Source organism: Condylura cristata, unplaced genomic scaffold, assembly GCF_000260355.1.
Source record: "Condylura cristata isolate star-nosed mole 26May11 unplaced genomic scaffold, ConCri1.0 scaffold00028, whole genome shotgun sequence".
NCBI classification, from domain to species: Eukaryota; Metazoa; Chordata; class Mammalia; order Eulipotyphla; family Talpidae; genus Condylura; species Condylura cristata.
The window spans coordinates 1,285,514-1,306,492 of NW_004567129.1; the positions used below are offsets into that span (position 1 = coordinate 1,285,514).

Here is a 20,979-nt window from a genome sequence, read left to right on the forward strand (position 1 = left end):
GTTCTGCTCCCCACTCTGTCCCTGGTGAATCCTCTCACCCTCCACATCTCTGGCCTGTACCCCAATTCTGTATGATTAAATAAATAAATCTTTAAAAAAAAAAGATTTATTTATTTATGCAGATGAGAATTGGGATACAGACCGGTGGTGCAGGGGGTGAGAAGATTCACCAGAGACAAAGTGGAGAGCAAAACAGGCAGATTGAAATACACTGCTGAAGGGTGCAGTAGGCAGGACAGCAGCCTGCACCATGTGAGTCACCTCCTTGGCCAGGGATGAACTTGTGCTGCAGTTACTGTGGAGAGCTTCATAGTGCTGCACTGGCCCTGGCATCACTAGTACGGGTCCGAAGACCAAATATTCTTATATATATTTTTTTTATAAAATTGCAAATACAAAGACAGTTCTTTCTGCTTTAGCTGTCTTTTTTTTTTTTTTTGGTCCCACTAAAAAAAGGATCAAATGTCTAATTTATAAGAAATCAATAGTATTTACACGTCTGATCTTATCTAAACAAAATTCTTCCCTTTAATCCACTTTCCTCCATACAGAAAGTGAGTCATGACCAACAATACTCACTGCGCTATAAAAAACAGCTGATAATAAATTTTCTTCCACAAGCTTGTGCTTTACATTCTTTTTTAGAGGAGTTTATTTTTCACAAGCGTTTTAATAAAGCTATACATTTTAGGGGCTTAATTTGTATTGTATAAAAGACAATGAAGAATAAATGGGTGGAAAACCAAAAAGTCTAAAACTAAAATTTAGTATTTACAGTATGCCAGACACTTTACACATATTATTTCATCTAACCTTCACAATCTTTCGATGAAGTAGACACTCTTAAACTGTTTCCATAATGAAGAAATTGAGTTTTCTACTTGACTGTTACTGATGAATGCCACTTAGCTTTAGCCTGTTTTCAAGTCTTGCTTGCTATTGTGTACCCTAAAATTCATTGTAAGATATCAGGCATGGTCTATTTTTCTTTAGTGATCTTCTATAACCAAGCTAAAAAAGCAAATCAAATCATGGTATCATTGGCAATCTTCTACTTGCAATTAAAAATATGGACAACTCCTTAATCCCGGTCAACGTGGCAGTAAGTTTAGTGTCAGTTGTTCCTACTTTTTTATATAAGCCTAAAGGCAAGGAAGAAAAATCAGTCTCTTAAAAAAGGGTTTCTTCAATAAACTATCATGCTGACAAATTAAATGACAGTGACCTCTCAACAGCTGATAGCCTAGCAGGGGCCCTGTTAACATGTGCATTAGGGCAGACTGATAGGCTTAATTGGCAGTCATGCCTAAAACCTGCAGAGGATTGATGCTGAATGAATCATTTCCTTCAGCAATATTCAGCAGTTTGAATGCAACAGTGCAACCAAAGGCTCTTAAAGTTGTTCTATTTATTGTTGAAACCAACCGACCAAGTGATTACTTTCATTTGATTTCCTAAAATTGTGTGCTTTTACTGAATACCATCATTAAAAATGCTTCAAACAAAAGACTTCTTACCAAATTTTTCCATATCTCAAACTGGAAGGTATTAGAAGTAGACAATGTCGTGAGGAATAAATCTAGAAGAGAAATAATAGAATTGTTAGCCTTATTACTGACATGGTTATTAAAAACAGAAGAAATGAAATATATAAAATAGTGATCAACAGCTTATTTTAAATTATATTTTAATGAGCTTGATCCAATCAAAGAAAAGAGACCAGAAATATGGTCAAAGAGGGAAGATACTGGGCTCATATCACCAACACATTTACTCCCAAACCATACCCACACAAAGACAATAGTCCCTGAGGATGCCAGATGACCAGTGTATGTATAAAGAGGGGCAACATGGCAAAGAGAGTAGGAAAAACTGAAACTTAACTGTGTTGGAGTCTTACTGCATGCAGGAAGGGAGAGTTGGCTGCCTCGGTGTCAGTGACTACAGAGCTCAGAGCTCTGGGGCCTTGGAGTACAGGGACGGGGCTGGAGAGAAGACAGCGTGTGGCTGGCGTAACAGCCAGGGGCTCCGCCTCTCAGCTACAGCAGGCCAGTGCTGCCAAAGCAGAGCTATACCAGGGCGCAAATGCACACCCAGGTCTGGAGAATGAAGCATCCCATACTTCTAAGTAGGAAAACTTGGGGGTGATGAACTTTCTGGCTGACTGGAATGAGATCTGTGTAAGGTGGCAACTGTTGTATTACACTTATGACTCTGATTTGAATATTTGAAGCCCGATTCAGAGGTGAATGCTGGATTAACTCCCCTGTGCTTCCACACAGTAGAGCTTCTTCTAAAAAGCTGATATTATGCAAGACACCTGCATCATTGCCACCCAGGGTCAAAGCGAAGACAACCAAGTAAGGTGTATTCTGCCATAACCAGAGTTCAAAGGACTCTTTCAAGAACAATTCAAAGTCGGAAAGGTAAAGTAAACAAACACAGCCCTGACTTTGAACCAGAATCCTCTCCTGGTGCTAGAACTACTGAAAGTGGGTTGATGCAGGGGGAGACATTCTCACAAAACTTAAGAAACACACATCCCTCATTCTCCTGTAATCAGAACCAGAGCCTGTCTGCAGTACAAACAAGCAGTTCTCTAATCATTTTATTCCTGTTTCACCCTTTGGGGCTGAGGGTATTAAATGGTCTTAGATTTTGCATACCACAGTTGAACGAACGGAGAGATTGACATTTGTATGAAATTGTTTTACGAGAAATTGGCCTGGGGGGAAGGCTAGTATAGATTCCAACCTACCCAACTGGGATATCCCAGCACCTTAGGAGGGTTAAATATTTGATATCCATTATACTTACTAGCAATAACCTCTGGGACACTGCTGCCCTGGCTTCCATTTCTCTGTTGCTGGCAACAGAGCTCTGGTTACCCGAATAGGTTCAGTGGTGTTAGTCTTTGTGACAAAGAAACCCAGAGATCCCTGGGATTATATCCACAACCCATAAATGTAACATAAGATCAATTTACCAAGACAAGAAAAGATTTTTTAGTTTTTAACAACTAAAAACGAGGCGACAGAGAGAGTGATAGAACAATAGAAAATTCTAAGAGAATCAGCAGAACTTTGTAACTTGCCTAATGAAGACTTTAAGGTAACAGTTGTTGAAGTAAGAAAGACAATGGATGAGGAAGCAAGAATATAACAAAGATAGAGAAAATGTGAAAATACTTCAAATTTACATTTCAGGACTTTAAAAAGCTAAACTGAATTAAAAAAATATGATAGTAGGCAAACATAAGTAGCTGATAGAATCAGTAAGCTTGGAAAACACATAAATAGACCAGCAAAGAGAAAACAGAATCAAAAAGAATGAAAATAGCATCAAAGCTCTTTGAGATAATTTAAAGCAAAACAACAGCTGTATCATGGAGATCTTAGGAAGGGATGAGAAAAGCATCTGAAGTTTATTTAATGAAATATTAGCTGAGAATCTCTCTAGTCTGGGAAAAGAAAAATACCCTGATCCATGAGGCCCAATGAGTCCCTAAGAAAATAATTCCAAACATACACGCCAAGACATATTATAATTAAATTGACAAAAACATGAGGCAAAGAAAGGATACTAAAAGCATCCATAGAAAAAAGAGTTACATACATACATGGGAACACCTATCTGCAAACCTCAGAAGAAATCTTGCAGGCAAGACAGGAATTACAGGAAATATTTAAAGGTCTCAAAGAAAAGGACTTTCAACCTAGAATACTTTATCTGGACAGAACTATGATTCAAGACTAAAGGAGGGATATTTATATATCATATGTACATAATATATATCTATATATTAATGAGTTCTAATATAACTGTATTAGAACAAGCTTGCAATCAGAGTGCTCAGTAGGCCACAAGTATAGACCACCACATACAAATCTCATGATCATCTCCAAATAAGAACCTACAAATGTAACACATAAAAAGTGGAAATAAAATCTAAACCAATATAAATCAAAAAATAAAAAGACAAATGCAAACCATAGGCACCATTTTACAAATGGGAATAAATACATATTATTTCAATAATCGCCTTAAATGTAAATTACTTGAATTCACCCATGAAATTTATGCATGACCAAAATGATCACAATGTCCAAAATTCTGTTAGTTAAGATGACAGCAAGAAACAGAGCCCTAGTAAACAACCTTGTCTCTTACCTCAAGGGACTAGAAAAAGAACAAAAAAAATCAAAAAGCCAGTAGAAAGAAAGAAATAATGACAATTAGAGCACAAATAAATGAAACAAATTAAAAATAAAATCTAACATTAAATGAAACCAAATGCTTGTTTGAAAAAATAAACCTCTATTAGTCTCATGAAGAAAAGTAGGAAGGAAACTTAAATTAAAATAAAAATTGAAATAGGAGAAATTACAACAGACATTGCAGAAATTCAAAAGATAATAAGTGGTTATTATGAACACTTACATGCAAACATTTATGACACTCAATGTTGGGAGACAAAGGATGCCCTGAAGGAATGTCACAGATACAGATTGTTTTATGGGCGCCACCTCCACTCCAGACCAAAAAGATCAAGACACAGGGAACGACAGATCCCATGATGCCATCACCACAGAAGGGAGGATGCTGGGAACTGAGGGTGGAGTTGAACAGCCAGGTCTGGTATATAACCAGGTATGTGGGCCTTGGTTCTTGGTGATGGCTCTTGGCTCTTAGTTTGTACCATCTTTCAGCTGTTGGAGTTCCAACTCAGCAGAACTGTTAGGGTGCATTCAACTATTTACCTCCATCTCTTTCTCCCTTAGCTATTCATTTCTTCATTTTCCCTTCTTTTGTAAATAAGCCCTTTATTAACCTTTTTGTGTGTGACTGCAGTTATGTTTTATGATTAAGTCTCTCTAAGCACATGGGTGAGGACTCACAGTCAAGCAATCCAATTCATACTGGGGTTTCCCTATAACATTACTAAGATGGGCATATAACCAAAGAAGATATACAAAAAGCCCACAGATATATGAAAAAAAAAAAAATGTTCATCATCGCTTTAAAGGAAATGAAAGTCAAAACCACAAAGATAGCATTTCACAATTGTGGGAAGATCACAACATCAGAAAGATCTCCAATCACAAGTGTTTGGGAAGATGTGAGGAACCCAACATATCAGTGGTGTGAATGAAAACTGGTGAAGCCATTTTCAAAGGGGTTTGAGTTTATTTTGCCATGTGATCCAGTATCAGGAGAACGTGAAAAACTAAACCTACAAAATTACATGGTCCACTATATTTATCATGGAGTTATTTACAGTAACTAAGGTTTGGTTTTTTGGAAGCAACCTAAGTGCTTCCTGATAAAAGAAGACTAAAGAAGATGTGGTAAATACAACCCATGGAATACTATTTAGTTATAGGGAAAGCTGAAATCTTATAATTTATAGAAAAATGGGAAAATCCCAAAGGGTTATATGAATTGAAGTAAGTCAGAAAGATAATGACAAAGATTGGAAGATTTCATATATTGAGTAGTAAAAGGAAATAAAGTGGACGAATTGACAAAACAAAATAATTATAAACCATCAGATAAAGGTTTTTGAGATTAAAAAGGGGGAGGAAAAATGGGCCAAGGTAAAATGGGTATTGATGGGGGGAAAAAAAACCTACCTGAAAAGTTAAAGAAACAGATTTTAAAACTGTTATTCTTTTATTCAGTAAAGTTTAGTCATTTTACACTCAGCAAAACCTAATTATGAGGAAGCAAGACAGAAAAGAAGGAAAAAACAACAACAGATGACCACAGGTTTAGTACATTTAAAGAAAATATATTTAAATGGCACATTTAGTATTAGCCCTTCAAAAGCATTGTTTATTTCTAAGAACTAAATAGTATTAAAATAGTATTACTGTGTACTATTTTTCTTCTGTACATTTTAAAAAATTGTGAACACTTTTACCTAAGTTAGATTTTTAAAAAAAGACATCCTTATGCAGCATTAGAAATAACTGACAGACCCTTCACCTCACACCTTAGTGGAAATGACCTTGCTACAACCGAACCACCTTGACTAAACTTCGTGTCCCAACTCCCTTCTGTAAATCAAAGTCTCATTTTGTACAGTTGCTTAGAACTCTTTCCTATCCACTAATTGGCATGTTGCTGATTCATATACCCTTGAATGCAGTCAATAAGATCTTTTAAAATTTAGTCAGTTGAATCTCAAGACAAGGAAGTTTGTTTTACTAAGAATTTTAATAATTTTTGGAAAAAAAATTGACAGTCAAACATCCCATTACAGAAAAATCCATTATGAACTGTGAATCTATTCTAGTAGAAGCACTTATGTTCACATACAGCAATTTTACTCAGTGAATGGATGACATTTTAAAATAATGAGTTGATTCATAGGAATATCAAAATGCCAATACTCTTGTGTTTTAAAAACTGGAAACTAGGGGTCCTTCCTGATGCCACAGTGGGTTAAAGCACAGTACTAAGCAGATAAAGCCACTTCAGCATGAGTTCGATTCCTGCCTGCCCTGGAGGTGACTAACATGGCGTGGCAGAACTCTCCTGACTTGCCTGCTGCTCCCCTCAGCAGTGTACTTCTCAGTGAGCCTGTTCTGCTCCTTATTGTCTCTGGTGAATCCTTTCACCACCCCTGCACCTCTGGCCTGTACCCCAGTTCTGTAATGCATAAATAAATCTTAAAAAACAAAAGAAGGCCCTCCCTGGTGGAGCAGCGGGTTAAAGCACTGCACTGAGAAGCTATAGCCACTTCAGCATGAGTTCGATTCCCGCCTGCCCTGTAGGTGACCACATGGCGGGCAGACCTCTCCTGGCCCGCCCGTTGCTCCCCTCAGCAGTGTACTTCGTCGATCTGCCTGTTCTGCTCCCCACTCTGTCTCTGGTGAAGCCTCTCACCGCCCCGAGCCTCTGGCCTGTGCCCCAGTTCTGTATGTACAAATAAATAAATCTTTAAAAAACAAAAACAAAAACAAAAGAAAACTGAAAATTACTCACAGTGACGGAAGGACCATGCTACTCTTTAAAAAAGGTTTTTTTCCCCTACATTAAATATGTTTAGAAAACTATCACTCACATTTTAGTGTATTTACTATAAGGATTTCATATGAATTTAATGAAGCTGATTTATGTAATAATTATAATGAAGATTTTCAGACTCCCTAGATGGCTAAATAATTTGTGCATTTTTATAAATAGATGAACTTAAAACACCTGACTCCAAGTAAGTGAAATCATTCTTTTATGTCAGTGTATCAAACAATTCTGTATTTATTTTTACCATATTAAGGGTGGCTTGCCTATGGATACAGAAATGCAGCCTTTCATGAAGTTAATTTCTTTACTCTTTCAGACACACCCGCCCAATAAAGCGTTAACTTTCATCTAGGAAAACTCATAAACAATATCTTCAATTTGTGTGTATTATATACAAGCAAATCTTCTCTACTCCTCCCATGTATCCTCTACATTGTCCATAGCATGATTTACAAGAAGTGAAAATTTGATCTTATTCTTTTGCAGGAGCTAGGGTGAGGCCTCTAATATGTCATGTGAAAACCCAACTACTTGTATGTCCTGCTATCTCCTCACAAGACACGTGAAATCACCTACTTCTGTACAAGCCCTTACTTTCTCCTTACAATTCCCCTCTCAGAGATAAATGGTGAACTAATTCTTCAAAATTAGCTTAGATATTTCCAGTCTTTATTTCTCTAGGTATAGTTTTAACTCTACCATATCTTTATTGTCCCATCATTCAATGCAGCATATTCTAACCTCACATCTGTCTTCTCTGAACTTCTTGAAGGTAAAGTCATGCCTAATTGAAATCTCTGTGGTTTCTATGTGCTTGGAAATAGTATGGGTTCAAATGATTGTTGACTGAGTATTTGTGTCCCAAATATGTATTGGTTCCTACAATTTGTTAAAACTGTCTACAAATAGATTATTTGCTCTTTAAATGGAAATTATTAGGAAAACAAAGGTCTTATGTTAAAGCATTTCATTAAAAATAAGTATGACTGATCACAGTAACAATTGTACGAAGACTTAAAAAGCTGTTACATGTTATCTGAAATGTGGACAATCGGTATTAGAAAGTGATTAGGGATTAACACTGAGATTTCTAAGAAACACTGACAGCCAGGAAAATGCAAAATTCTGAGCTATTTGAAAGAAGCAAAATCCAGAAAAGAGGCAGTTATACTAGTATGTAACAAAACTCATGTGGATTTCTTCAAATGGAGAATATTACACTGTTAAAAATAACTCATTTGAAAATAATGAGGTGGCACCTCCCCAATAAAGGATAAAAGACTCATTTCCTTGACAAATGGGATTGAAGAGCTACTCTGTTATAAATGACCAACCGAGGACAGAGGGGAGTGGCACATAGTTACCAGCAATCTATCACTATGTTGGGTAATTAACATTAAGTGTTACTACTGATGTTGTTTTTTAATCTTAGTACATTTGTGAACAATGAAGCTTCCTGTTGTTTCATTCATATTTAGAAACTATAAAAAGTATAATGCAAATTTTTATTGATTCTATTTTTATAGTGTCATTATTTATATAAGACTTTGAAAATAGCAGTTATATGTGGAATTAGAAGTATCTTGTAAAAGAGAATTTCAAAAAAGTTCAAATCACTATTCAATTATGTAGAGAGAAAAATAGGATGAGGATATTAGAAAAATAAATGATTCATTATGTGGAGAAATAAAAATAGAGACAATTAATTATTAACAATTCATTATAAAGAATCATGCCTCAGACTTTGGAAAAAGAATGAAACAGCTAGAAAAAATTTTAGTCAACAAAGCAGTGAAATTCTCACCCTCCCACATGGATAAGAGTAATTCACACCAAAATATTAAAGATGTACACAATGAAATTGTAACATGTCACCTATATTCACTTACAAATGAAGGGCTTATTCCCTCAGGACATGCTACTGGCAGACAGCCCTAAATCTTTAGCCCTTTGCAACAGCTTTGGCTGAGTTCTGGGGCAGCCTGCATTCAGTAACAGGAATAAAGGCTGAACTTCCTCACCAAAACTCAGGACAACTCAGTAGGGCCATTCACAATCAGAGGCTCCAGAGTTGGCTCCAGAGTCGGTAAGGCTTGTATGGACACCGAGTCATAGCCCAACTTCTACCTTCCGTTCCTCCCACCAGCATTCGCTGTGAAAGCACGCCCTAAAATTAAACTTCCTGTCTACCAATCTTCATCTCAATGTCTTCCAAGTAACCCTCTCTCTAACAGTGCATGCCAAAACTGATTTGAGAAAGCAGACACTAAACCTCTGGAGTTGAATCAACCAGTGCAGGTCTGGCATAAGAATTCCCACACTGGGGAGAAGCCTTACACAAACTGCAGAACTATCTTTTTACTGGTCTGTCTTGTGACAGGATTCTGGTGGGAGAGAATGCAGGAGTGAGATATTTCAGGCTTTTTGAGAAAAATAAAAGAAATATGGGGTAAACACTAATTATATGGACAGTGGAATTAGATGTTATGGTTGAGCTCAATTAGGGGAAATCTAGAAACACCACAAAGGTCAAGCATAATGGATCAGAAACTAAACTAACAATGAAAACCAGAGGGCCTCTAGGATAGCAATTAGAAGTTCTTACTCCCTCTGCAGCAGAGGTGAAACTGGGAATCAAGAGTAGGTGTTAATAAGAGTAGAAGCACTTAGGAAGGTTAGATTATCAACCCAGACAGGTCTGTTATCTACAGTAGGCTACAGCTGGCATAGCTGGGAAAGAATGATGCGTGACCTATGGGATAGGGTCATCCGGGTAATCAATGTGAGGATCTTGCGTTCTCAGGTTCACTTGAAACATGCAGAGCCTACAGAAGTACTCTACTCTTCACTATTACAGGCTGGCATTTGCCCCTGTTTGAAGATCATGCAGAAGTTTCTGTTAACATTAGGCAATATGCTTCCCAATTCCTACTGTCTGCTCTACCTTCATTCCTGGATGCTAGGCCAGAAATTAGGGTTAAGTCACATCATCACGTGGCCAGAAATATGATGGGCACTTAGGGGAAAAGGGAATTAAGGTGGAGTTAAGACAAGGTACTGTGCTGACAGTTGTCAGGAGAATAAGTATGAGACATGTTCTGAGAGTGCTTGATTAAGGCAGGTAGTGCTGGGTGGCAGGGTGGGGCAGAATTAAGAGCTGGGGTAAGGAGAAGACCATGAACTTCTTTTACCCTAGAAACAGCAATTCATTTTGTAGGCATCAACACATATACTGGATATGGGTTTGCCTTTTCTGTCTTGAAAACTAACGTTACAAATGCTAACCAATACAATGCAATGTAACTGACATCCCTGGTATTCACTTGAAGAAATAATCCTTCACAAAAGATCTCATTATGCATTAGTGAAAATTCATTATATAAATCCCAAACTCAATTAAACTCTTTTTCATTAGATTGTTCTAACATGAAGAACAGTGAAAATATCCAATGCACATGTAGTTCCTTCCCTAGAAAACAGACACACAAGCAAGTGCATACAAAAATGTTCAGTGTTTTTGTGCTTCAATTATCTCCATTCATAAATTGAATGGACTAAGTGTTTGCATTTTAGTCATTGCCAAGTGCAGCACAGACATTCCTTCACATGAAGAGGCTTTTGGTTAAAGCCGGTAGTGAAAGGAAGCTTTAAGAGCTTTAGAAAGTTAAACTGGGTGCATGTGAATTAAACCAGGTTATGAAAAATTAAAAGAAAATTTAATGTTTAAAAAATGAACATCTAATACCCTTTAATATCCTATGAGGGAAGAACAAGTTAAAAGTTGTGATTTCTGGTATCTCTGGCCTGCACCCCAGTTCTGTATGCATAAACAAAATAAGAATCTAAAATTTTTTTTCTGGAAGTTTCAGGTAATTCCACAGAGAATGGTTCAAAGAAGTATCATAATCTGTACTGTTTCCATGCATGAAACAGGAAGCTGTGTCAAGCTAGTTTTTATATCTGTTCTACAGTACAGATGTATAGTTTTTGTTTGGCCTGGATATATTAGTACAGTGTAAATGCATAGAAGGAAAGTATCTGTCACCTGCTTCCACTTGTATTCATAAAAACATACACAGGAGGCCATCTGACTGCCAGTATCATTCAGATAAAGCAGTCAATGTCAACAACTCTTCCCCTGCAGCAGCAACAGTTTAACCGCATTCATTAGTTGAGTGGTCATCAGCTCAAATGCTGTAGGGCAAGAGGCCTTACCTTAAATTAGAGGGCCTAGAACAACCAAGCCAGTAAACTGCAAAAGGCACAGAGCACACAAACTGACTAAGGGACTCAGTGAGGGAGATAGGAAGAATAAGGAGACTTAGATGGGCCAAAGGAGACTTTTACTGATTAAGGATAGAAACATTTTGGCTCTTGTCAATTGTTATGGAAATATGATTTTAAAAACACTGAAACCTAATTAAAAAAATTTTAAGGAATGTGGGCAAAAAGAAAACATTAAAAACATGTAGACTTAATTTGAACTGCACATATTAGTGAAACCTCTGAGAGATTTTTGCTTTGGTTACATATTTACTTGCAAAACACCAAACCTCCCTTTATTTTCCCATATCAAATAGCACAGATAAGATTCTGTGCAGATGCACTATTCAGCTGTTGTAAGTCACCTATCTGAGTGGGTCTCCTTCAGAAGACACTATTCTTCAGAAGTTTAACTTTCTCAGAATCATTTTAAAATTTCACTTTATTTTAGTATTCTAATGAAGAATGTGACAAATTATAGACAATAATTAGCTCCTACATTTTTTTTTTAAAAAAGGTCACAGAAAACATCTTTTTTTTGCTAAAAAGATAGTCTTTAAGGATATGCAAGAGACAACAGCACACCACAGCACAAAAAAATAAGGCAATGTTTAATTCCAGTGAAGACACTAACAGGGCACAATTAGGAAATCAAGCAGAAGCAGCCAACTATTTCGTAATGAATGTCATTAGACATTTATACTTGAAATGGGTATTTCAACTAGCTTTAAAAGTCCTGCAAAAGGGAATTTGCAAGAGAGGATGTTTTTACTGAAGAGAACATTGGTTCGACCACATTTCAGATAAGTTTCATGTTGTTGGTTTTAATCAGTAGTGGAGCTAAAGTGGCTCCTAACAGATTACACCAATCCTGGGAGAGGATCTACTAAAATTTCACTTTTTAAGTAATCTATCTAGACTTCCCTTACTCTTCTTGTTCTTTCCTATTTTGAAATATTTGGCCCCAAATGATGATTCGCTAGGGTGAGCAGAGAGACCAATTATTGTGTCTAACTATAGACATTGTACACAAGATACAGAGACCTGATCACAAACTGAAAATGCTTACTGCTGGGTAAATAATAAATTTCTACTCTGCCTTCCTTCATCAATCAAATAATCATCTGAAGCACATTTATTGTAAGGAAAAAATGTTCAATTTATTTATTTCAGATTGTATACGAACATGAAAATCCTAGGTGAAAACAACACTCCACATAAAAGCTGCCGTCAGTCAATGACCCTGAAATAGAAGTTAAGGGGGTTGTAATTTTCACTGGATGAGGATTATTAACAAATGTATTTTAAATACTACATTTTTAAAAGAGGAAATTTATTTTTCAATAACTTGAATGATGAATTTTAAGAGAAATGTAATCAAGGTAAATATGGTAAATTAATGATCTTCAAATTAGCAATGTTTTGAATTCTAGTGTATATGAATATCTCAGTTGAAGTCACATGTTTTCTCTAATCCTATGAGGTCAGTGTCTTAAAGAATTTGGGGGAGTTTGCAATTGAAATGTTTTGAATCTTGTATGTTTCCATGGGCTAACAGTTATTAATTCAAGCTTCTAATATGAGAAGACACTCCACCTTTTGGAAGAGTCCTCTAAGTTTCAAAGGTAAAGAATTCATTAGAAATGATAATACATAATGATGAAAAAACCTGGAGAACAGGAACTTGGCATTTATCATTGCTAAATTTTCAGATTTTCCATCAACTTTCATTAAAGTAAATTTACTTAAATGAAGGCTTTATAATACAAATTTTAGAAATGCAGTTGGTCTGTTGTTTTTTTCTTAGGGCAATGAAGTCAGTTTGAATTCATTTGGTTTATGCAATAAGGCTACCTACTTCACTAGTCCCTTTTGTTCCAAAATTCTGATCTTTCTGTCATGTCCACCCAATCCGCATTTATAAAGTTATAAGGCAGCCAGTCTTGCTAATTGCTCAAGAGCCAACAGCTGCCTACACAAGCATTCTCTAAAACTGGCAGTTTGGGCTGAAAAATGGCAGGTTGGATTTTTAAGTACTTATTTCCTTTGAATGAAAAGATGTGAGTCAGTCCATACTGACGTGAAAGGGCACCCCCCACCCCCTGCAAATGTATGCATTTCTGTTTCAATGCTTTGATTTTAATGGAATTCTTAATTTTTACTACATCTAGGGCTCCTACACAGGGGATTTGGATTAGAGAAGAAACCTCAATTTTGCTCACAAAAATAGTGGCTAAGCAGTTAAAATCAAATCCAACTTGAAAGTAATTTATTTTTTAAGTGACACAACTCAATCAAGGTGATGATGAATGCTCTAGAAATTACGAGTTTTTGGTCTCTCTGATAACTGCTATGTCAAACTGAACAATACAGATTGCCAGCAGAGTTTAATAGATTTTATTCCTTTGGTAAATCCAAGGGTGGGGCAGTTAAACAAACAAAATGACTTATTTAAAATGATGTAAACTCACAGTCACTGAAAAGCAATGCTCAGACAATAGGCAGTTATGCACTATCCAGTCTAGAAGCTCAAGAGTTGTATATTGTCTCCCCTTCTTAACTGGTCCCAGTTTTCTTTCTGTGCACCAGAGAGGAAATTTCTATAGACTAGAATGTCAGTGGCCTTAATTAAATGACTCATTTATGAATGGTTTTGTCTATCATTTCTGGACCACACTGGAAGGTATTATTTTTGTTGGATCTATCTAGACTAAATAGGGATAAAATGCTTGTGTGAGAAGTTCCAGTAACTGGAAAAAGCAAACCATTAACCTCTCTGCACTTCATTTCCTTGCATTATAAAATAATGTAGTTAGACTAAGTGACCTTTGAGGTTTCTCTCCTATCACATTCCTCTCATTCTGTATTTTTAAAGTGCCTCTTATGTGCTTGACACTCATATCAGACAAACACAAATGAGATGTGCTCCCTGTTGAGAAGCTTCCTGTCCTGGAACAGACATATGTGAATACAGGCAAATATGTAGCAGTGGCTCTGCTAGAGTTATGAATATGTATGATGGGAACAGAACTGGCAAAAGCACGCAATGTTGGAGAGGGGGGAGGCTTCTCTGGGAAGGTGACATTTGTGCTTGTCAGAAACTTAATAGCTAATCAGTGTCAGAAGTTAGGATATCCAAACCATGACATTCTGTGCTTTAAAAAGCTTCAGATATACAGAGAATGTTAAAAGCCAAACAATCAGTGCATTATGAAACATAAAGCAACTTGTTAAAATAAGGAGACAGCTTATGGCTTCTAACTGATTAAAAAACAAGCATTAGGTAAAGCTTACCATCTTATTAAAATGTTATATATACAAAACACACTTGATAATTACAAAAAATGTTTATACAGCTATACTAGATGCACAAAATCCAAAGTTAATGATAATTCTGAGAAGCAAATGTCCTAAAGATTACTGAATATGATTTTTCCCCTAAACTTCACATGTGAAATTAAACACATATTTATCTTGATGCAGAAACAAGTATGGTACTGATTAGGTATAAGCATTAAGTGTATATTAAATGCATTTAAACTTCCTTCCAAATAGGTACATGAAATAATTAAAGAAATTTAATGTTAATTCCAAAAGGACATCTTTAATGGTAGGAAAGTAGAAAGTTGTTAATACAGTTATATAACTTATAGTGATTAATCAACCTCCAATTAATCTTCTTTAACCACCTTTCCCACCTGTTGTAACAGCAGAATGCTATTTATAGTCATGTGAAGAGTGCTCACTTCAACAAGAGATGTAACCTTTCTTTTTTTAATGTCGAAGGGCGGGCCTTATATGAGATCAGAAATACAGCATTTAAAACTGAAACCTAATTAAAATGCCATAGTAAATACAAGAAAAAGTCATGGCTTTTAAGTCAGATAGGAATGTTCTAATAATGCCTTGTCAATTTATCATATTTAGTTTATAGAATAATCTCTAAAATGGCAGAAACATCCCACAGTGCATCCACTATAATTCTTCATCCTGAAAAAGCCCCACCAGAAAGACTGAACAACAAAATTCAAGGGCAGAGATTTAAACAAAAACTGGATCTGACCCATGCCTACAAACTACAGCTCCACCTGAGGTGGCAGCATTGGGGCTAGTGCCCCAGACCCGCTTCTCAGCAAAACAAACATGACTGGGGGAAATCAGTTTAATAATGCAACCATTTAATTTTTCAAAAACTGTTTTAGGAGTTCACAGCAAATGAAGAAACATTCAAGAAAATATATCTAAACTTGGTAAGAAACGTGAGAATGTAGTATTTGAACCATGACCTGCTCACTCCCTTCCCTGTCCTAGCTCAGTGAGATATAAACTCTGCTCCAGACAGAAGCAGCCAAGAACAATATGCTCTCTTTCTCCCAGCAAGCAATCAAGCTTTTCATCCATACCATTCTACCCTCTACTGCAGTCAAGGCATGCCATGTTCCTGGAAGGGGCAGACTCTAGTATTTCTCGTCTTCCCTAAAAATGTGTTGTGGAAGTCACATCCCAAGCCAATGTAGATGAGAGATCAGGGAATTCCTTTTCCAATTCAGCTTCAATATATCATGCGGAGGATCTCTACCTTAGACATAGCACATGCTGGGCTCTGATTACTAACATTCTAGTTCACTTGTAGATTGCTGACAACATGCTGAAGCGACAGGCCAAGAAGCTCAGAAGTTACCATCCCATCCTTGCTCTTTGCTCTTAAAGCAGGTGTGTCACTGCATGGAAGTATATCATTGTGCTAACTCTAGCACCATGGCTCAGTTATTTGCCCTGGAGAGGCAGGCTACAACTTAGAGAGCTGCATGTTTTTTTTTTTAATAATAAAATAGTTTATTTTTACATCATTTTGTGCCTTTTTCCATCTCAGTTGTAATCCATGCTCTTTTTTGAGGAATAGTCTTGAATGGGAGGAAGCTTAAGCCTAAGGGCACATTTCAGTGGAGGGAAAGCAATTAAGGGGCAACTGTCAGTTTCAGGGAAGAATAAGCTAAACTAAAGAGAGAATTAGGAAAAGAAGTTTTCCTGAACAACCTAAAATACTGATCAATAAAACTAACCTGCAAAAGAATCCAACTTTAATTGTATCAGACTGTGGAACAATTTATGTGGTACAATTTAAGGAATTGTTAAAAATAACAGAGCATCCAGCTGGCTATTAGTGGAGCCTAACTGCCCAATATAATCAGGGACAGAGACAAAGAGGGCCCTACTAAAACTACTCTCATCCCAAGGGTGATTAGGCACATGTCTAAAACTGTAGACTCAGGAGAAACATCAGCCACCTAATAAAGAGAAAAGAAACAAAACACACAGAGAAGCCAAGCTAGGAAAGCAGTAGCACTGTCATCCAGATGCTAAGGAAGAAACAAGGGAAGTAACTTAGTCCCCAGAATTTCCTGGATCTCTAACAGCAGCCAATGCATCTACTTCTTTTATGGCTGTATCACACTTGAGGGTGAATAAAGTTCTATTCCTCTAGTGTAATTAGCCAACCAGTAGTATAATGCTACTTAGTATACACAATATGAATACAACTAAAGTTGGATCCAAAAGGTTGTACTGAAAGTGCTACTACTTATCAAGACAGCAATTGTGAAAGAGAGGTGCCACTGTCATAACTCTTCTCACTGTTTCAGCCCCCTTCTTCCACCAAAGTGACTTTCAGAGGATTTAATGGCTGGTGCCTTCTCCATTTACTCCCAATCACAACCTACAACTCATTTCCTTTATGTTTTTTCTTTGTAGGAGTCAGACACTAAAAAATAGGATATTGAAAAGCAACTAAACATATTGGAAAGAATTAAATAATGACTGACACAAAGTTATCTTCTCTGATCACACCAGAATATAGTCAGAAATCAATAGAATTAAAACCTGAAATTCACAAATTTGTGGAAATTAAACACATTCCTTAGAAAACTCAATAATTAAAGAACTCAAAAAGGAAGTTAGGAAATACAACATAAAATATAAGGGACACAGCAAAAGCAGCACTCAATGGGAAATGCTACCTTCAAAAAACAAGAATAACCTCAAGCTAATCTTACTTTACAACTTAAGGAACTAGAATATGAAAAGCTAATGAACTCCCAGGTTAGTAGGAGTAGTGAAACAATAAAAATCAGAGCAGAGATAAAGTAGCAGGCAGAAAAATAGTAGAAAATGTAATGAAACAAAGTTGTTTCATTGAAAAGTTCAACAAATTTTATTGAAATGAAGTAAGAGAAAAAATGAGAAGTCACAAATTACTAATATCAGAAATGACTGTGGGGGGAGGGAAGAAAAAAGTCATAAAACAGTATAAATGCAATATTATTGAACTCTAACATAAAAGGGAATTCTGCCATATGCCATATTCTGCCACATGAATAAATCTTGAAGATATGGTTAATAAAATAAATCTGTCATTGAAATATGCAAAACCTGCATGATTCCACTTATATGAGATACTTAAGAGTTGTTATAACCAGAGACAAAGTCAAATGGTAGTTGCCAGGGGCTGAGTGATGGGAGAGAGGTAACTATTATTGTTCAATGTATATGGCGCTTCAATTTTACAAGATGATGGTAGTACTATGGGATGAATGGTGGTGAGGGCAGGATAACAATGTGAATGTATTTACTGTCATTGAACTGTACACTTAACGTGGTTAGGTGGTACATTTTATGTTATGCATACAAAAATATTTTAATTCTTACCAAAAAGTGTCATTATATCACCATCACTGAATAGTTTGTTGTTAAATAAAGCCCAGGAAGTTACAATAAAGCTTATCAAACCTCTAATTGTTTTATGTTTGGGGGGATTAATAAAATCATAGGTAACTATAATGTATTTACAGGAGAACACTACCTAAAGTAGTGTTAGCAACTGCAACTGTTAGCTTAAGTCTCTAGGTAAACCTGAGTACTTGATTATGAAAACAGAGTAGAAGTCATCCTTTGGGATAGCAAACATTTTATGTACTGTGTTATGTATATTAAAATTACCATTTATCGGCCCTCTGTGGTGGTGCAGCAGTTAAAGCACAGCACTGAGAAGCTAAAGCCACTTCCTCATGAGTTCGATTCCCGCCTGCCCCGGAGATGACCACATGGCATGGCAGACCTCTCCTGACCTGCCCGTTGCTCCCCTCAGCAGTGTACTCTGTCGATCTGCCTGTTCTGCTCCCCACTCTGTCTCTGGTGGAAGTCTCTCGCTGCCCCTGAGCCTCTGGCCTGTACCCCAGTTCTGTATGAACAAATAAATAAATCTTAAAAAAAAAAATTACCATGTATCTAGAAGTAATAGTAGAGCTGCTTCTGTGAGCAATGGGAAAGTATTTACTTAGTAAAAACAAGACCGACTTAACTCATTATTCTAGTTCTAGAAACAAGTTTCCAATAATCCTCCAATAAGAATCTGTAGACTTAATACGAGGAATAAAAAGTAAAAGTATGTATGTGAAGAACTCAATATTTTGATTTATTTATACTCTAAATGTATTTTTGTAGGAGAAATCATTTATTTCTCTCATCTGTACTCCATCTTATTTTTTTGTGTAGAAAACTGGGGTGTAGGCCAGAGGTGCAGGGGGTGAGAGGACTTACCAGAGACAGACTGGAGAGCAGAACAGGCAGACTGACTGAAATACATTGCTGAGGGGAACAGACAGGAGAGGTCTGCTGGGCCATATCTGGGTCAACTCTCTGGCCAGGGATCGTCCTCAGGCTGCAGTAGTGATAGTGCTGAGACTTAAACTTTATGTCACCAGCGAGGCCCTGCCTCTTATTTTTAATGATCATAAAAAATTAACTCTGGCCTAAGTAGACAGCAAAATAATGATCATAAAAAATTAACTCTGGCAAAAGTAGACAGAAAAAATTTAAGTTAGCTCTAACTTAGCTATCTTATAGATACAGTCTGTACTGTTTTAAGGAGGAAAAACAAATGTATGTGGTATGTGTTATGTGTATGTAGGGCGTACTGATCATTGTTATTAAATCATCATTACTAAATCAATGGGAAATCTCACAAACTTTTAAGTTAGTTGACTGTTTACAACTCTCAGGAGTAAGTGTATACCCTTTATTTCAGCTAGTTCTGTCTTCCTTGGAGCTTTGTTTTATAATCTGTCATGATTCACTCACATCGACTAATTCCCTTTAAAGCTTACTGCAGAATTCTATTGCACTTTAGGTACAAGCAACAGATATAAAAAATAAACAATATGCTGTCTTGGAGGATCCTGACAGGCATGCACATCCCAGGTATTACGTTGTTTCTTAGAGAGTTATAGTGAAGGTTGTTTCAAAATTCAAATGAAAAAAAAAAAACCTCTTAAATTTTAATAAGGAATCATGTATGTGTTTAGTAGCACATTTTACCTCACATTTTAATTTCTTTGAATTTTCAAGCATACTGAAAACATTATCAAGTATTATTATCACATCACTTCACCCCCATGTCATACTTAAGTCCCTGGAGAGGAAGAGTGAAGTGAAATCTCTAGTCATTAAAAATTAAAGTTTCTTCTTATTCTGTGATTTCAGCTGGTCTTCAAAAAGAATTCATGGGAAATTAGCTCTACTGACTTTAGGGGAGGGTAGAAATGGTACAACTAATATCTATTTAGATTTTTATTTGGCAGCTGATATGAAGTGAATGTTATGTTTATAGGCAACTTTTACTAAAAGAAATGTAAACATCTTGGCCAAAATATTTGTACATACCTTCAGTTAAATGTTAATTTTATATTCCTGTTAACCACATCAATATACCCATTTTAAAGTCCAGAACATTTAATGTTAATAGGCTTCAGGTATTTGGCAAACCAATCATAAGGGATAGAAACTTACTTACTTCATCTTCTGATTGTTAGATAGTAACTTCAAACAATTTAAGCTACTTGTTGCATACTCATTACTTTGGATGCTAAAATATGATGAGCTAACACAATCATTGAAATATTTTGGTATATGCTGCTTGGGATGCCACAGACACAGCAGGCCACACACCCTATGTAATTCAAAATTGCCCAGACAAACAAGCTGGGTTTAAAAGTTTATCTTACAGTCTAAAACCCTCTTAGTTAAAATATAGTAGTTAAAAATTAGTACAGGAAAATTTTGTCAAGTATTGACAAAGATGGAAAGTAATCTTTAGGTGATTCAGAAACACTGTGGTACATTACTACATAGAAAATGGTATAATATAAGCCTGCCATGTAATTATGCTTTCAGTATTCTAAAGTATGTGAAGAGTTGAGTGTCTAGTGGTAATAAATACAATTTTAAAATAAAATGTCTATTCTAGAGTCTGATTAATAATGAAAATATTCGATTTCAAGATGTAAAAAAAGCCGAGCTTGAAAAACTTCCACCAATTTTTGCAGAAAATACAATATTATTACTTTGTATCTTCTGTAGCAGTATGCAATCTGGATATCAGATTAAGAACACATCTATATTCAGAAAGCAAGCGTGAAGAAATATCAAATCATGGGACACAAACTGCGACTACATGTCATATCAATCTCTTGGCGAAAAAACTGCTTATTGTTTTAGTTGTTTGATGACCCAATTTACATCTACTCAGTTCTTCTGCAGATTATTTCATTCCTTTGGTATATTTGATAGCGACAAAAACACTCAACTGTACCCCTTTCATTTTCTTAAGTATATGGGGTGTGTGTGCTGAGA

At 36.2% G+C, this 20,979-nt stretch overlaps 1 protein-coding gene across 1 annotated transcript in view; it reads right to left on the minus strand.

Annotated features, from left to right (window-relative positions):
- Positions 1 to 20,979, minus strand: part of ITFG1 (integrin alpha FG-GAP repeat containing 1) — a 216,559-nt gene that overhangs the window by 138,273 nt on the left and 57,307 nt on the right. The window contains exon 7 of the mRNA XM_004690317.2: positions 1,518 to 1,579. Coding sequence (XP_004690374.1) covers positions 1,518 to 1,579 — 62 coding nt within the window. The remainder of the gene's footprint in view (positions 1 to 1,517; positions 1,580 to 20,979) is intronic.